Consider the following 17,173-nt stretch of genomic DNA (forward strand, 5'->3'; position numbering starts at 1 on the left):
TAAATAAAAACACATGATTACTTTAAATCGATAACAATTTTATTAAATTATAATTGTTATTTTATAAATATGTTGTATATACAAGTCTGCACTATTAAGAGATAAGCATAAAAATAAACATTTACACAAATAATCAGATTCAAAAAAATTTTTTTTTCGTCATATATAGTACAGCTATCTACTAAAAGTAGTTTATAAGAATTGTTAATAAAATAGTATATTATAGTTTAATTACAATTTAGTTCACATTAGTCATCTTATGAATACTGAAAAAAAAATTGAAAACTGTGGTGAATTTCCAATAAATGTCTACATTAATAATTTTCCATTTCCCGGCCGTAAAAAAGAAAGTTGATCGTAATCAGCAAACCCTTAATCATTACCTACTCTTGTTGTGTAATTCATATATTTATAGTCACGCGTTACATGTTCATTTTGATTTCGTGATTTTTTCAAAAATACTACTTTTTTTTTACACGAAGCGAATTTGTTAAGAATTAACCGTTATTTTTACTTTTTCGTTAAATTGTCAGCGATAATTTACAACAAAAAACTATGAGAATCTTATTCTTGAAAAAGTAACATGAATGAAACATAATTTTTAAAAAATAATACTATATATCATTTTGCAGTCAAAAAATTAAATTATTAGCATAAAAAATCAAGTTTCTAATTCTATCAACTTCGTCGATCTGCACTTTCTTTCATTTCTTCTCCATCTTCTGGTTGCGTTATTTTTTCAAGGTGATTTTGTTCTTTTCCTTCTGTTTCAGCTTCGAAATTTCGACTCACATCTTCGCTAAAGCTGCAATCTGCTGAGTGTATATCATGTTCTTTTTTCGACGATTTATTGCTGGAAGAACGTCGAACTGAAAAAGTTGTATCTTCAGCTTTCTTGTTTTCTTTACGTTTTTTTGTAGAAGCGTATTCAAGAACTTTTAGCCTCAACCCCTGAAATAATATTGGATTAATATATTGCTTGTGCCTTCAGGCTTCCAATGTATAAATGCAAATTCAAATTTAATTCTGCAACAACAAGAAAATCATATATAGCGTAGTAGAGGCCACTTATATGTATAAGATACACCGCAATTAAAATAGCATTCAGACTAGCATAGGCCGCTATGCTCAATTTTTTTTAATTGTTGCAAAATTAAACTTGAACCGGTGTACATACCACATCTGAAGGGAGGTGCGCTCCACCAACTTCAGATTCATCTTCACTAGATTTTGAACTACTATGGCTATCAGATGATGATAATTTGCTTTCATTGTGTTGAGTTTGTTCTGACCATTGCAATGCCTTAATACACTGCTTCAACATAGCCTTTATATCATCTGACTCTAATCTGAACAGAAATATCAATTGATTAGAATTGAAATAAATAATAAGTTAGATATATTTTTTCTTTACTTTGTAGATACTTGTTTATGCTGCTTCCCTTTTGATGATAAGAATACTTTAGTACTAGGGTCCCTTTGGATATTGGGGGTTGGTTGCTGCTGTTGCAAATGTTGCTGTAAATGCTGTTGCAATAATCTTGCGCTAAAATATTTAGAAAAATGTATGATTGTATAATTTATGAGTTAATTTAGTGTGCTTTACATATTTAAAATAGTTTAACTCACTCATGCATAGATCGTCTAATATCGGATGTCAAAGAATTTGTAGATGTAGGCGGTCGTGAAGTGAGAACGTTGCCATAATTTGGATACGTCGGAGGTACATAATTAGTATAATCAGAGTAAAAATTCGTTTGAACATGATCAGGTACTTTTGAACTTCCTGAAAGGTAGTTTTGTCTTGAATAACTAAAAATGAAAACATTTTTAAAATTATTTTTCATATAATATATCAAATTTTGATACATTCAAATACAATTATAACAAAAACGCAGGATTGTTAATTCAGTAATGTAAAATTAATTCATTTTGTTATTTATTCATATATTGAATTGTTAGTTGGACTCAGACAAAAATTCCATTGTAGTAGAAGTATCACTCAAAGCAAAAATGTGAAAGTAACGTACCTATTAGTTTACCAAAATACTTTAAGTCTTCGACATAATATTTCATGAATTTTTTTATTGCAAAGGAACTAAAAATGGTTTTTGAGAAGTCGTAGTTTATTATTTTATAGATTTTTGCGGGGTACATGAAATTTAATAAATAAGTATAGATCAATGGTCAATCGTTCAATTACCAGGACAATTAATTTTTGTCAACTCTTCAGTTGCATTAAAACAACAGTTGACTTACTTATAAATTTTATTGGTTGCATCTAATATTTTATATTTCTCGTAATATAATTCTTTTCTGCTATGACGCACTTCAAAATTCAATCTTGTATAATTTATATTTGGGTTGGGTAGAATGTTTCACCTATCAAACTACATATGAAATAATTTTACCCATCTATGTACTTAAATAATGACTCCGAAAATAAAATTTCAAATTTCTGATATATTATACTAATAGTACTTCATTACTATAATATTTTGCGAAATTTACTCATTACCTCCTAAAATTATCCCAATAGTTGTTGGCTCTGTTGCCTGGAGGAATTTGGTTATTCAGTTGAAGGGGTTGAGTTATCGGAGTTTGAGTAGATTGTCCGTTGGGTAAAGTTACTAAATTTGGTAACGATGAACTTGGTGGTAAAGTCATTGACGGATCTAGCGGATTGCAAAAGGATTGATGGTTACGATCCAAATTGCAATGGGTGGTGTCTTGAACAACACCAGTGTGCAAAAGAGAATGGACCTGTGTTTGCAAACTTTGCACTTGTCCCTGAAAATCATACCGTAAATTCATTTGTGAGAGAAAATTTTATTGGTACTATCTTCATTAATAATCATTACTTGGAGGCTGGACACAGCTGATTTCAGTGTTTCTATATCATTTCGCTGCATACTCATGATTTCAGTATAATTTTGTACTGTTGCCATTAAAATTTGTATTTGTTGAGATTGTTGAGAATGGATCAACATTTGTTTATAATTTTCCATAGAAGGCGTTGGTGATTCTTAAATTAAGTGACAATATTATTTTTTGAGATAATCACATTAACCATATGAGAGTTAGTGAATACATCATGTGTATTTTTTATACCTCCAACTGGTGAAGTCGTCTGATATCCAGAAGAATGATTACCCCAAAAGGACGCTGACGGTGGTTGAAACTGAGTCCACCAGAAAGGAGCTAAAATAATTTTGGTACATATCATCAATAACAGATAATCGAAACAGTTCATTGTAAATGTTAAATTACATGAATTGGGAGCTGTATTGTTGCATGAAGGTGCAGAAGGTGTCCAACGATTAAACATAGATTCATTCAGTAATAAAGGATTCATCTCCGCTGAATCTACACTTGGTGAATCAGACATATTGGATTGTTTAGCTTTTGATCAAAATAACGGATTAATTCTATTTTTTAAATTTATAAACAAAAATACTTGAATAATTTTTCCAATTACATACCATGAAAGTGAGCAGGTGCCCAACTTTTAGGTTGCTTTTCAACATGATTCTCTCGGGATAACGAGTTTTGTCGGCTGGAATGTGTCGACGATTTATCCTGAAAAATTTGTAATAATACATCATTTCAATTTTCAGAAATAAAAATTATATTACAAACCTTTTTGACATCATTTTCAACATGTTTATTGCTTTCTTTTTTCTCTGCAGAAATTTGCTGTTTATGTTGTTCATCAATCGCATCATTAGCTTTCTTTGACAGTTGCTCTTTCAATTTTTGTCGAAGTTCTGTTCGAGCTAAAAGCAACATTTTCTGTTGTTCTAGTAACTCTGCTGTAGCAGACTAAGAAGGACATAAATTATACGGTAATAAATATTGCTAGCATTGAATTGAAAATAAATGAAAACGTACTTGTACTTGCTGGTACATAGCTTTGCTTTCATTGGTCAATTGACGAACTTTGAAATCCTCGTCACACGTATCTGGCTCAGAAGAAGCATCTGGTTCAGAATTTTGGGCTTCTTCATCAAAGTTGACAAGCGGATTAGTTTCTTCAGATGCAGCTACATCATCATCATCATCATCGTCGTCGTCGTCATCAGTAGATCGCTTCTCCTTGTTCAATAAGGCTTGATTCATTACCGATTTAACATGTGCTAACTGAATTTTGAGCTTTTCAAGTTCAGCCAGCTTTGACTCGCGATCGCTACCAGTTGACTGAAAAATTATTCATGATTAATTGAGTTGTCTAAAATTCAACTTAACAATTACAACTAAAACTTACAGAGCTTGTTTTATCATTTACGTTAAACGAATTTAGCTCATCTACAAGCTGATCCATATTCTTTTTTTTCCTTTCCAAGCCGACTAGTTTTTGTCTTAAATCCAGGGTTTCTTTTTTCATGACTTTGTATTTGAGATTTTGGCGTACTTTTTCGTTTTCTTCGATTTCCTCCTGTATTTCGGCCGCTTCTCGTTGGACTCTACGAAGCTGATCGAGGCCCTCACGCGCTTTGTGCGACAAGTCTTGGGTTGCATGTTGCTCGTCCTTCAACTCTTGCAATTTTTGCTCTGTTAATTCGAGTTTTTTACGCAAGTTGACTCCACCATCCTATAAAATAGTTAGCAATGAGTAAATTTACCATTTTACAGACAAATAATATATAACTGTACCTCCTCATCCTGCCAAAATTTTTGCGAACTCTCGAGAAGAACGCTCAATTTTTTCTCACTGTCTCGCAGATCTTCGACTATTGTAGCTAATCTATTGTAATGCTCCTTGGCTCTCTGGAAAATCAAATTGAAATAATTTAGCACGATTATCATCTGAATTCGCTAACTCTGAAATTGTTGAACTTACGGGATCGGTCGATAGGCAGAGTTCATCCATCGTCTGCGTAGTATCATTGATGTAACCCTGAATTCGCTTCAAATTTCTCTCAACTGTAGCTCGGCTTGGCTAATCGAAAAGTAGAACAAATGGACGTTAATATCGATCGAGAAATTTCAACTTCAACTGTTTGATTTTTTATTATTATAAATAATAATAATAAAAATAAAACTCACCAACTTAGTATCGGTATTGGTCGGCTTGTCCATCGCAGATTCAAGCTTTTCTAATTTATCTGCCTGTAAAGTCGGTAGCATTGTAGGTAGCAAAGACTCCAAAAACTTGGCGTGCTGAACTCGATCGAAATGTGCCCAAGCTACGACCAAAATACGAAAGAGCACAAATTTAACAATGCTTTTATTTTTGTTGGGTTTATTAACGAACACCCGCCAACACTTGACGTGGTGGTTCGGCGAGAAAACCGCCAAAATTTGGCTAGGATTAATAATATTTTCGTTAAATGGTTGTATTCGGGTGATCATTAATAATCAATTAATCATTATCAATTCAGCAAATTCGACCCACCAATTTAAAAAAAAAAACCGTCCCTAATAATCACGGCTAAATAATAAAAAAAAAAAATTGCACTCACAAATTTCTGGATATCGACTGTCTTGAGAAGAAGACTCTTTGGGAGATGTCGAACTTGTATTGCTGTTTTTGGGTGTAGTATCGTCAATAGTAGTTCCCGGGTTCGCTTGCTGACGTTGTCTGACGCACTCACTGGTAGGAATCGTATCGCCAAGAAGGTACTGCGTTTTCAAAATTTACACATATAGATTATTTTATCAAGCCCGACGTCTTTTGCTCACATGTGCCGTTTCCGTATTACTCTGTTTCCCGTTACGCTATTAATAAAAGCCGAGAAAGTGTAAGCGCGAGTTACTCAATAGAATTTAGTGTAAAAATAGACGACGATGTCCGCAGTCGTGAGGTATTGTCGGTAACTTCGCGCAACAAATTCACGTCGTACTCGAGTAAAGTACAAATATGATCAGCAAATCAAGTGAAAATTTTGTCGTAACGGCTGTGTTCAATATCGAAAAACAAATAAAGGGTTTCAAAGTGTTTTTTGCAAAAATGTCAAAAAGTGAATTTTGTTAGTAACTTTAGCACAAAAAATGTGAATATTCTGTATTGTTTGTAGATAAATAAATTTGGTTTACAGACAATAATAAAATTATATTCTTTTAACAGTTGTCCAATTAATTATAGTTTGCATCAAATATTTAAAATTATTTGTATGTGAAAATTGAATGTTAAAATATGTTTATATTTGCTGAATTAAAATACTCACTCCTGTCGCAAGCTGTGAATGTCTGTGGGATTCAATACTAGAAGTTGACATAGGGGGTATTGGTGTTATTATACATCCATTCAAGCGTATTGTTTCATTTCTTGATTTAACACTCAATGTACGACCATAACAGTCTGTTTTTGGCACAGTTCCAGTGTATGAAGGGTTATTTGGAAACATGATGGTAAAAAATGCTCAATATTCCTTTGAATATCTATAAAATAAAAGTAAACTTTCAGTATAATTTAGCAATGAATAATTGATGAAAACACAATTAAACGATAAGGGATTTTGTAAATGAAGTAACCTGCTTTTTGTATATTTGAAGTATTATTAAATAGTCGCAATAGAGAAGTGTAAGTATTTAATACACAATAATACTGTAAAGGAGTTGAATATTCACAATAATTAATAAACAACAAATATGCTTAAACTACCAAATCAGCGCTGAATTATATATATTGTATAGGTTATATCAGTATTGAAATAAAAGCAACCACAGAAAATTTAATAATGCTCGAATAAAGTTATTGATAATATAGCAACTTAAATCATTGCCTGGCATGGCATATTAATGGCTATTACAATCTCTACAAAGTTACTCGACGTTGATATGCTGAAGATAAACAAACTTACTATAAGGAACAATTTTCAAAAATTCACGTATTTAGCGATTCAACGCGATTTTGACACGATCGTTGTTTATGTTTTGATTGTGAGTGTGACGACAAACAACGTGTAATGACAAAACACGTTGAGCGACACATCGCCATAAAATAACCAGATGGCGCTGCAGATAGGTATACGTTATTTAAACTTGACGAAAGCGCGCTTAAATGTTTTGGAGAAATTTTTATTGACAAAATCAGATGGTGGCCACTGGCCGGTCGAGTGAGACAAAGTCACATTTCAGGACGGATATTCATTGGGGTTCCCCATACTGCCAATGCGCTGTTTTTAATATTCAAATTTTTCGAGTTTTTATAAGAAGCGACTAAAACTACTACGAATTCAGGATTATCATAAATCGTGTGTCAAATGTTAAATAACGAGAGAATTAATAATTAACGTGGTTGAAAAGTTCGTTTGAACGATGTATTTATATTTGTGTAACTTTACCGATATTTTATCGATGAACAATGGCCCGCGGCCAAAAATATGTAATCTCTCGCTATCTCGCTAGCTCGCGCAGGATCTGTTATGATGTTTCGTCTTCTTATTGTGTTCATAAGAAAACACATTGCCTAAGCCAACTTAGTTGATAGTGGCTACTGTGGTAAGTCACACACAACTTTATCTTAAATACCGAAATGCTCACGGTATCCATTTGACTATTAATTTTATTTCAATTCGTTCGTGGTGAAAATCGACTAATTTTTTTTAATTACGTCGGCTTACTTATAGATTGAATATTTGGTAAGTACATAAATCGCAGGTAAATGTTTAAAAAAATATCTGTTTCAATCAAACAATGCGCCTGTAACTGCATTACTACACACAACGTGTATGAAACGGTGTGATTTTTCTTGTAATAATTTTGTACGTACAAAATATCCAGGGTTTGTAGTACATTAACCGTAGATGCAATAAAAATAATGTCCTTAAATGTCCTTTCGATAATTTTAATTTCAGAGAATTAACAACTCCATATAGTACCGACGAATAAAAAATATTGCTCTCTCGAGGAACAATGCAGCATCAACAGGCTCAGCGATCCACAACAATCAAGTCACCACGGATCAATTATCCTTTGACAAAAAAAATGAATCTCATTGAAATGAGCATGATGAGCGGCTGTGAAATTCTGCAGCATCAAGAGCAGGACAATCGTCGATCGACGGCGTCTGACTCGCTGAATCTCGTCGTTGATTATGCAGCAGTCGGCCTCAATGCCAGTGCTATATTTAACAGTATCAGTGAGTTTTTTACCAATAAATTTTCACAAAATTACTCTAGGTTTGAAAAGTCATTCTTTCGTAGTGAATAACAAGAGGAACGAAGAGCTGCAGTCGGACATCGATGAAATCGTGCCGACGCTCATAATGGACAGCAACGAGCAGTTGATGCTGCAGGAGCAATTGTCCTTGGAAGGTAGATACATGACTGAATCGATAAAATTTGATTATTCATCCGATACGGAGGAAAGCTATTCCAGTGATAATGCAACAAATCGATGCACTCTGTCTACCGGAGGTCTATCCTCAAACGAAATATTTAACCCTGTCGTTGGCGCTGGTTTAAAAAGGATCTTTAAATACTTCGATTTTGATTATAACGTAACTTAAATCCATTCAATCATTCAGTACAATAATATTTAAATTCCATAACTGTTCTTAATTTTTATTCAGAGGAAAGATACTATTCGGATAACAGACGTAAAGAAGTACCATGATTTGTCTGAATTTAATGAAACCAAAAATCAATTTTCTCAGTTAGAAAACAATCAGTTCAAGACAAGGACATGCGTCGATCTCGAACAAGCGTCAAAAAAGCGAAAGGTAAATTTTTATTTCTCATCCATTAGTGAGTACTCTTACGTAAATTAAGCTTTATTAATAGAAGAACGAACCAAAAAACGTCAGCTGCATCAAGTGCACCAAAAAATTTCGATCCGAAGGGCATATGAAAGTCCATTATTACTCGCACGATCCCGAGAACAACTCTGTCGCGGTTGGATGTCAAATGTGTGCTCGCATTTTCTGCCATCGAGGAGCACTGAACTTGCATCTCATGAGAAAACACAAGTTGAGCATCAGTGAATTGAAAAACTCAGATTCAAAAAATAATCGACGATGATTTTTTTTAAGCCTGAATATTAGACGATATACGCTACCAAACATTAACTGGCAAATTTTTTGAAACGGAGAAACAATCGTTTATTTTCAAAACTATTTTTAGTTTAGTAATTGATTTTAATTTTTAGGATTGTGAACTTTTAATTAATTTTTAATGTTTCCATTTTGAACAAATTTAGTTCCTTTTTTATACTAATTAATTTAAATGATGAATCAAAATTTTGTATTAAACTTTCTTCGATGAACATGTACCACACACGAGGATGTGTAAATCATATCATCTTGATATTTTTAAGATGATTTCGAAATGATTTTTTCATTCCTGGAAAGTTCTTATCCATGATTAAATATCTTACTTTTATGATGGATTTCGTACATACATCAACTTGCGTGAGTAATCTTATTTAATGTACAGAGAGGTTTGTTATAATGAACTAAAATATTGAAATAAAATAAGTACATTCTAATTCCTTTTAAGTTATTATTTTTTATTTTCTTATTAGTACAGTATAGTAACCATATAAAAACGTTCTGGTTATTACTTATAAGTCACTTTAAGAAAATATAAAAATCATTCAAAAATTATTTATTTGTGTTAACAATTTTATTTTTAGTAGAAAAATAATTTATTTTCATCAACAGTACGAGTACAATCACAAACAGTATAATTATTATCCAGTAGGATTCTATATAACAGTTTAAAAATCAGTTGATTTTTTATAAAATGTCAGAAATTTTTATTTCGCAAAAACAAGTGTGAAATAAATTATATTTTCGAATGGTTTATTCGGTTCAAAGTGAATGCTATAACTGAAAACAAAATTATTTAAATTTGAATTATTAGTATCTGCTATAAGCCTCCTTAAAAACAAAAATTGTTGAGCATACAGTAAAAACTTGAATTAATCAGTACTAAGAAATGTTGTATCAGTCTGTAAAAGATTAATCTTAAATAGGATTTTACATTAAATTATAATATAAGAACAACAGTAAAATCTATAAAAGACGTTATTCCTTTATCAATCAGTCTTTAAGATTTGTGATGATTTTTGGTATAGATTGTTTTATAGGAGCGATAAATAACGATGAGGGTGATCCGTGTAAGATTTTTTTTGAGAAAATTCCATCAAACCAGGGCCAGTAGAGGTGGATGCTTTTCCTCGAGAAGATGTAGTTTTACCTCGGGAAGATGAAGCTCTACCTCTGGAAGAAACGCCTCTACCTCTACCCCTATACATAAAAAAATTATAATTAATTATGTATGTTTTAACAGTCATGTTTTTGTTTAAAACTTATATACTTATACAATAATACAGAGCAATCCCAGTTAACTTATAAAAACTGAAAAACACCCTCGAATATACATCCTTTACCAAGTAATAAAATGAATTTTTATTTCAATCGCGCAGTGTTTCATTACTGCATACCCAGTAACTTTATCAAGCTTATGTGATGTTCACGCACCAAAAATCAGCAAGTCAAGTTGATGCATGATCATGTTTGTTTGTCAGTTTTTTGAAATTATATTGTAGGATTACCCCGTATCATTGTGTAAATACATAAGTTTTCAATAAATCAAAATTTGGAGACAAAGCATTGATTGTAATACTTTCTAAAAATTTCTGCCTATAAACTTACCTAGATTTTCCTCCCCTGGCACTTCCAGAACGTTTGAATTTTTTATACGTTCCTCCACGGCGAGAAGGTCTTCTTTTAACACCAGTTTTTACTACTGAGTTTACTGTTTCTCTCCAATCGTCATCTTCCATACTTTCTTCAAAATCATTTTCTACTGTTTCAATTGCCGTTTTAATAATTTCTTTCTTCTTTAAAATTTCTGAAATGTTTTATGTTAAATGAACTGTCACAAAAATTTATGTGTATTAAATTTTATAAAATACCTTTTCTTTGTTCTGCATATTTCTGAATGATATCCATCAAGGTTTTACCGTACTTGTCGTAATTAGCTTTGGTCACATGAGGAATACTTAACATTTCCTCTTCAGTTTCTGGTAATCGCTGGCTCATTACTCGCACGGCTACCATATTCATTATAGAATTAGACGACACTTCCAGTGCATCTGCGATTCCATTTACAATTTGGGCTAGTTCAGTGTAACAATTTTGCTCTAATTCTCTCAGTTCGTTATCACCCGCCTTGGATATACTAGTCACGGTTGCTATCGCATTTGATTTTTCAGAAGGCTTTTTATTTTTTATGAATATCTAAAAATATTTGTAATTTATTTAACTGATTTTTCAATTTTTTAATTAAGTAATTAATCGAAAAGTACCTTTTTGTTAGAAATCATAAGATCTTGAGCTTTTGGACCTAATCCAAGATATCCACAAGCTATTTCATTAGTTATATACATTTCTTCTTTAAGATAATTTTCAAGCACTAATTTATGTAACACTCTTTCTAAATCAGATCTTGTCCATGATTTTCCTTTACCAAAATATTTGTGCTTATCTTGACCTTTGCGAATTATAATTTATTTTAGTAAGCATGCAATGAAGAGTTTTCTTAATGCAAAATTTCAAAAATGTATATTTGAGAATGTATACCTGAATCTCTAATTTTTTGTAAATTACTGCCCTTATAGATATCAATAAGTTGCAATACAGTAACTCTTTGCGATCGATTTTTCGTCAAGTCTCTCACAAGTGTAATAAGAGCTTTTGCATCATCTGTTACATCTTGTTCAACAAATTGTCCCTAAAAAAATTAAGAAGGAACCAATGATTTCAAGTTATTAGAGGATTAAGAACCAAGGGAAAAACTTACTTGAAGTCTGCAATTATCGCAAGCTGTCGCTTTATTAGCTATGCATAGTTCACGGTCGAACAACTCACCAAAGTAATTTAATTGTATAGCTCTGCGGCAGTCTGTTATATTTTCACAGTAAGCAACCATTTTCATAAGATTTTCTTCATTTGTCTTTTTAGCTTCAGCGCTGGAAGCGTCCAGTTGTATCATTTTTTTGTGTCTATACATGTCCGCATAATTGTAAAACAATATACATTCCGCATTTTCCGAGTCACGTCCAGCTCTGCCACTTTCTTGATAGTAACCTTCTATAGACTTTGGAAGTCCTGCATGTATAACAAACCGAACATTTGGTTTATCGATTCCCATTCCAAAAGCTATAGTAGCGCAAATTACTTTTATCTAGATAAACAAAAAATTTAAACGTTAATTATAAAAAATTGATAATGGCTTGAAAAAACAAAAACATTTTTATTTTACTTTTTCTGCTATCCATTTTCCTTGAATGGTTGAACGTTGCTTATCAGATAGTCCTGCGTGATAGCTCATGGCTTTAATTCCGTTTAATTTCATTTGCTCTGCATAATCATCACAATCCTTACGAGATATGCAGTATACAATACCACATTCGTTTTTGAATTTAGCTTGTATCATACCAGTTGCTTCATCTGAGGAGCTCTTTCCTTTTTTTATAATTACTCTATATTGCAAGTTGGGTCTATTAAAACTCGACATGAACCTAAAATTATGTATATCAAATTAATAAATGAAAAAATCGTCAGTTACATGAATGTAATTTCAGAAACCATTTTGGCGTTGTCATTCCTAGCTGATTTAAAATATCAGTTCTAACTCTTGGAGTAGCTGTAGCTGTTAGTGCCATGGTAGGCACATTAGGATAATTTTCTCTTAATATTTTCAATTTTTTATAATCTGGTCGAAAGTCGTGACCCCATTGACTGACACAGTGGGCCTCGTCTATAACAAATCTACTTAATTGTCCTCTTTGATAAAGAGCCGTTAAAGTAGATATCAATTTTTGTGATATAGATATTTTTTCTGGTGTTACATATAAAAGTTTAAGTGTAACTTCTTTTTTACACAATTCCCTATAAACAGAATCAACTTGAGCCTCAGTCAAATCACCAGACATATGAGTAGCTGGAATCTAAATGAAAAGAAATGCAAATTAAGATTTTTCTTAGTTGCAAATATAGTTTTCAAATTCAAACTTACATCCAATGAAAGTAATTTTTGTGTTTGATCTAATATAAGACTCTTTAATGGTGAAACAACTATTGTTAGTCCAGGTGACATTAGCGCTGGTAATTGATAGCACAATGATTTACCGCCACCCGTTGGCATCAAAACAAAACAATCAAATCCCAAAATAGCAGCATTTATAGCTTGCAACTGGTTGGGTCTAAATTCATATAAACCAAATTTTTTTCGAAATATCTGGAAAAAAAAATTTTAACAACATTAGGGATAAATAATTTAGGTCAGATTTTATTGGTGTATTAACTAAAATAGTTTTAATGAATGCATAGTTTTTTTATATTTATAACTACTAGTAATAATGTATATTTACCTGTAGCATTAATTTAGAAAATGGATATTCAAACCCATCAAAATCCCCACTAATGCCATCATTTTTGAAGTTTCCAGTAAATTTAGTTTCTGTACTAGTTTTTGAAAAATTTGGTTTGTTTAAGTAGTCATCATCTCCAAACATTTTTTTGAAAGAAGTTGATTTATCGTTCAAACTTTCTTCTTTGGTAGAAACTATAAAACAATCACTTTCTCTAGATTGCAATGACAAGTTGATTTCATTATCTGGAAGATTCAATGTAATTTTTTGAATAAAAATCAATGCAAAAGCATCATACAAAAAAAATTTCAAATCTAACTTCTACAACTTACCATAACTATCGTTATAATTATTCCAGTGATCATTGCTTTTGTTAGATTCTGCCATAGAGGTGGAGTTTTCATGATAATTTCTTTTACCTAAACTCATTTTATTCATTTTTTTTGGAGATGGTGATGGAGATTTAGAATCCAAAATACTTGTATCACAGAAAGATGTAGTTGAATTTAAATAATTAAACTCATTGTTTTCTGCATATGATTCTGCGACATCAAATTGATTTGTTCTTTCTTCATTATCAGGAATTATAATTGCATTTTTTTTATTTTTATCCATCATTTCAGTTAATTTTTTTGTTACTTCTGGAGACATTTTTGTTTTGACTGGTATTTTAAGTTGGAACTGACTTTTCTTTTTCAATTTGTCAGAGGGAGAAGATCCTGGTTTAACCAAATAATCTTGCTCCTTGTTTTGGTTAATGGCATTTGTGATTTTGGAAAGAGAAAGAGATTTTTTAAATTCATTTGTTACCTCAATTTTATTAGGTCTTATTTCTCCATTATTATGATGACTGATTTCATTTCTATCACGTTTACAATTTGATTCTGCAAAATCTTGAAACAGATCATTATAGTTTGTACTATTGATTGACTCTTTTTTAGTATCAAGAGATATCAATCGTCTTTCATTTTGACGAATTCTACATCTAACTTTCTGTCGAATACTTTTTAACTTTTGGAATGTTTCTGGTTCAAATTGAGGAAACTTTGACAAAACTTCAATTGGCATGTTATCCATAGCATTGTAGAACTTTTCCAAAATTTGAATATCAATATCCTTTAAAGTGGAATCATTCTCTTTCAACTTTTTTTCAGTGTCCTACAAATTATTAAATAATGTTTTTTGCACATTATAAAATGTAAAGATAATTAAATAATTTTATCAACTTACTGCAGATGCATGTGATGAAATCAAAGGATCTTTTTTCAAAGATTCAATCCATTTATCAAGTTTATTGTCCAGACCAAGAGGCTTTAAATGCAATTTCACATCTGGTCCTTTCCAAACTTTTTTTGGAGATTCAAATTTCTGTGTCATATAAGAACTTTTTGATCCTTTCAGAGAATCGACTGGTGAATCAAGTTTGTTTTTTGTGTCATTTTTACCAAACAACTCTTTCTCAACGACATTACTATTATATGAATCACTGTCATCAGATTCACTTATTATAGTTGCTTTGGTCGACCTCTTAAATGATTTGAAATTTAATCTCTTAGGAACAATCACTTCATCGTCAGATGACAATAAAGATGTGAAATCTTCTTGGCAATTTGCCTTCATTTTGTTAAAATCACTCATTGATATATATTTTACATACAAATTAATGTTTCATTGCGAAGTTTTACAAATTTTTGATGAATTAAAAAGTTAATCATGATTCATTCACACTTCTGGTTGCACAATCACTAAGTATCAACTCGAAACTTAACAATTAAATCGTGTTTAATGCGGAAGAAAAAATAAACAACAATAACGAAAAACAAGCCGCCAAAGCGATGCAATTATCATAACCTCAGTAGTGGTATGGATTGTGCAGCGGGCAGCCGTCAACCGACAGCCGCCAGCCGCAGCTCTGTCGTCTGCAAATTTTGTTTGGATCATCTCACTAATCTCACTAAAAATTTAAAGTAAATTCTTATACTAGGTGTAGTTTCAATTTCGAAAGATCGAAAAATATAAAAAGTATGAGGTAGTGCAACACAATCGACTTTTTAGTTTTCAATACATCAGAAAAATAGAGAAATGAGAAATTACATGTTATATCAAGAATATTTGCAAAATAACGAGACGATCGTTGATAAAATTTAGAGTCGATCTAAATGATTTTTTCGAATTCTAACGGAATCACTGATATCCTGTATTTACCTCCAAACATTAAATAAATCAATTTTTTTTTTAATTTTATTTTTGTTTAATAGAATCTGACAATTAGACTGTTTTAAATCACGATACGCTTTGCGCCTTTGCCGATTATTTGAATGATATCGATTTCATGAACTTAGCTATCGCTTGTTATGTGAAGGGAACAATTTAATATAAATCATATACACTAATACACAATAAATAATTTTTTAATAATGCAAACACCATTTTACTGTAGTATTGTTGTAATTACATTAATGTTGACATTTTTCTTATATTCTTACTCATTAGAATCAATATATGCCACAAAGCTTTTAAATGAAAAAACATTGGGAATACCACACAACTGTTATTGTTTTGTTTTTTATCACATTTATTGTATCTGGACCGCATCAACGAAGTTCATTTTCTGCCAACGATTAAAAAAATAATTTAAACAATAATATTTTTGTCCGTTAATTCGTGCTAATAAAGTTTTTAATGACCATATAAAAATGAGTCTAAAAATTAAGTCTTTAATTTATCAAAATGAGTGTGAAAAATTCATGAATGGCCCTTTATGCGAATGGGTAAGCAATGAATTGTTTGTTGGTTATTTTGAAACTTAATATTTTTGTAATTAACCAATTATGCGAAATTTTTATTTTTAGTTATGTAACTGCTTAGATTTACAAATAAAGAATTTTTACAAAAAACCGACGTATTCAGATTTAGTTGATGGCATGCTGATGCATCAAGTTTTTTTGATGACGTAAGTTTTTTTTTAAAAAGTAAAGTACATGGATACATATTTTTCTTTTATATATTTTTTAATAGTAATGATAATTATGAAATGATCACACTCTAACGAATTTATAATATAATTCAAGGGATCTAAATGTTGTAACTAAAGATATTAACGTACCCAATGGAGACCCTATACAGAGATTAGAAAATCTAAGAGCAATACTTGATAATATCAAATATTTTTTTGAAGAAGAATGCAACCTCTTACTTGTGCAAGTTCCCAAAATTCATCTTCTTGCAGAAAAACCTATGAACAATATTAAAGAAATGGAACTTTTATTGAAGTTATTATTTGGCTGTTCTTTAAAATGTCCACGACTTTCTATTTTTATGAAAATAATGGAAAAATGCAAAGAATCAACTCAAATGGAGTTGATAAAGTATGCATCTGAGGTAAGAAACGGTATTGATATTATTGGAAATATTAAAATAGTAAAAAAAGTTAAAATTTAATGTCAATTCATTTGATATTAAAGATGACCGAACGTTGTGATGTTATATTTGATCCTGAGCTTGTGCTACAAGAAGATTTTAATAAAAGTAGTATATACGACGCTTTAATATTTATTCGTTCAGTATACAAAGAAAATATCATATGCCAAAGTGAACATTCTGATTTTGCATACAATACAAAAGAAAAACTAGAAGAAGCTCAAGAAGATTTACAACATTTAAATATTAAATTTCAAAAAGTTAAATGTGATTTACAAGATGCAAAAGAAAATTTGTATCACCACGAAACTTATGCTAATAATCTTAAAAAAGAAAATCAAATTCTAGGTCTTTCATTTCATATAAATCATTGATAGATTTTTTATATTTCATTTATACCGATCTTTAATTGATATTTTTAGAAAAAGAA

The 17,173-nt window shown here is 31.1% G+C and overlaps 3 protein-coding genes across 9 annotated transcripts; 1 reads left to right on the forward strand and 2 right to left on the reverse strand.

Annotated features, from left to right (window-relative positions):
* Positions 1-133: 133 nt before the first annotated feature.
* On the reverse strand, positions 134-7,367 carry LOC106658024 (uncharacterized protein DDB_G0283697-like). Of its 5 annotated transcripts, none has more exons than XM_014379813.2 (18): positions 7,287-7,367; positions 6,168-6,381; positions 5,463-5,622; positions 5,047-5,186; positions 4,841-4,939; positions 4,654-4,767; positions 4,265-4,591; positions 3,892-4,197; positions 3,640-3,822; positions 3,483-3,579; positions 3,271-3,402; positions 3,112-3,201; positions 2,862-3,025; positions 2,519-2,790; positions 1,630-1,812; positions 1,415-1,546; positions 1,178-1,349; positions 134-951 (listed from the first exon to the last, which is right to left on the reverse strand). In XM_014379813.2, the coding sequence occupies exons 2-18, from the start codon at positions 6,345-6,347 to the stop codon at positions 679-681; spliced, it is 3,024 nt and encodes a 1,007-aa protein (XP_014235299.1). In that variant the 5' UTR covers positions 6,348-6,381; positions 7,287-7,367; the 3' UTR covers positions 134-678. The 5 variants fall into 5 exon arrangements, with proteins under 5 accessions (XP_014235299.1, XP_014235298.1, XP_023316590.1 ...); XM_014379812.2 differs by lacking the exon at positions 7,287-7,367 and adding an exon at positions 6,804-6,888; XM_023460822.1 differs by lacking the exon at positions 7,287-7,367 and adding an exon at positions 6,479-6,792.
* LOC106658025 lies at positions 7,352-9,079 on the forward strand. Of its 3 annotated transcripts, none has more exons than XM_014379816.2 (5): positions 7,352-7,443; positions 7,800-8,083; positions 8,148-8,443; positions 8,516-8,665; positions 8,727-9,079. In XM_014379816.2, exons 2-5 carry the CDS (start codon positions 7,858-7,860, stop codon positions 8,961-8,963), a joined length of 909 nt encoding a protein of 302 aa, XP_014235302.1. In that variant the 5' UTR covers positions 7,352-7,443; positions 7,800-7,857; the 3' UTR covers positions 8,964-9,079. The 3 variants fall into 3 exon arrangements, with proteins under 3 accessions (XP_014235302.1, XP_014235301.1, XP_014235304.1); XM_014379815.2 differs by lacking the exon at positions 7,352-7,443 and adding an exon at positions 7,450-7,583; XM_014379818.2 differs by lacking the exon at positions 7,352-7,443 and adding an exon at positions 7,450-7,583 and having other exon boundaries at positions 8,730-9,079.
* Positions 9,080-9,479: 400 nt separating this feature from the next.
* Positions 9,480-15,207, reverse strand: LOC106657985 (Bloom syndrome protein homolog). The gene is made up of 12 exons (XM_014379732.2): positions 14,554-15,207; positions 13,656-14,481; positions 13,324-13,568; positions 12,969-13,190; positions 12,539-12,900; positions 12,213-12,471; positions 11,751-12,134; positions 11,531-11,681; positions 11,257-11,441; positions 10,864-11,188; positions 10,601-10,799; positions 9,480-10,192 (listed from the first exon to the last, which is right to left on the reverse strand). Exons 1-12 carry the CDS (start codon positions 14,959-14,961, stop codon positions 10,027-10,029), a joined length of 3,732 nt encoding a protein of 1,243 aa, XP_014235218.1. The 5' UTR covers positions 14,962-15,207; the 3' UTR covers positions 9,480-10,026.
* Positions 15,208-17,173: the final 1,966 nt, after the last annotated feature.

This window comes from Trichogramma pretiosum, unplaced genomic scaffold (assembly GCF_000599845.2).
Source record: "Trichogramma pretiosum strain Unisexual culture from Peru unplaced genomic scaffold, Tpre_2.0 scaffold6, whole genome shotgun sequence".
Lineage (NCBI taxonomy): Eukaryota > Metazoa > Arthropoda > Insecta > Hymenoptera > Trichogrammatidae > Trichogramma > Trichogramma pretiosum.

Excerpts from the sequence above, each read along its gene's own strand:
- LOC106658024 (XM_014379813.2), bottom strand. The coding sequence starts at position 6,347 with ATGTTTCCAAATAACCCTTCATACACTGGAACTGTGCCAAAAACAGAC. Across the intron at positions 4,768-4,840 it reads TCTGCCTATCGACCGATCCC|AGAGCCAAGGAGCATTACAA; the intron begins GTAAGTTCAACA and ends TTGATTTTCCAG. Across the intron at positions 2,791-2,861 it reads CAGCTGTGTCCAGCCTCCAA|GGACAAGTGCAAAGTTTGCA; the intron begins GTAATGATTATT and ends TATGATTTTCAG.
- LOC106658025 (XM_014379816.2), top strand. The coding sequence starts at position 7,858 with ATGCAGCATCAACAGGCTCAGCGATCCACAACAATCAAGTCACCACGG. Across the intron at positions 8,444-8,515 it reads ACTTCGATTTTGATTATAAC|AGGAAAGATACTATTCGGAT; the intron begins GTAACTTAAATC and ends ATTTTTATTCAG. Across the intron at positions 8,666-8,726 it reads AAGCGTCAAAAAAGCGAAAG|AAGAACGAACCAAAAAACGT; the intron begins GTAAATTTTTAT and ends CTTTATTAATAG.
- LOC106657985 (XM_014379732.2), bottom strand. The coding sequence starts at position 14,961 with ATGAGTGATTTTAACAAAATGAAGGCAAATTGCCAAGAAGATTTCACA. Across the intron at positions 13,191-13,323 it reads TTTCTAAATTAATGCTACAG|ATATTTCGAAAAAAATTTGG; the intron begins GTAAATATACAT and ends TTTTTTTTCCAG. Across the intron at positions 11,442-11,530 it reads ACAAAAAATTAGAGATTCAG|GTCAAGATAAGCACAAATAT; the intron begins GTATACATTCTC and ends TAATTCGCAAAG.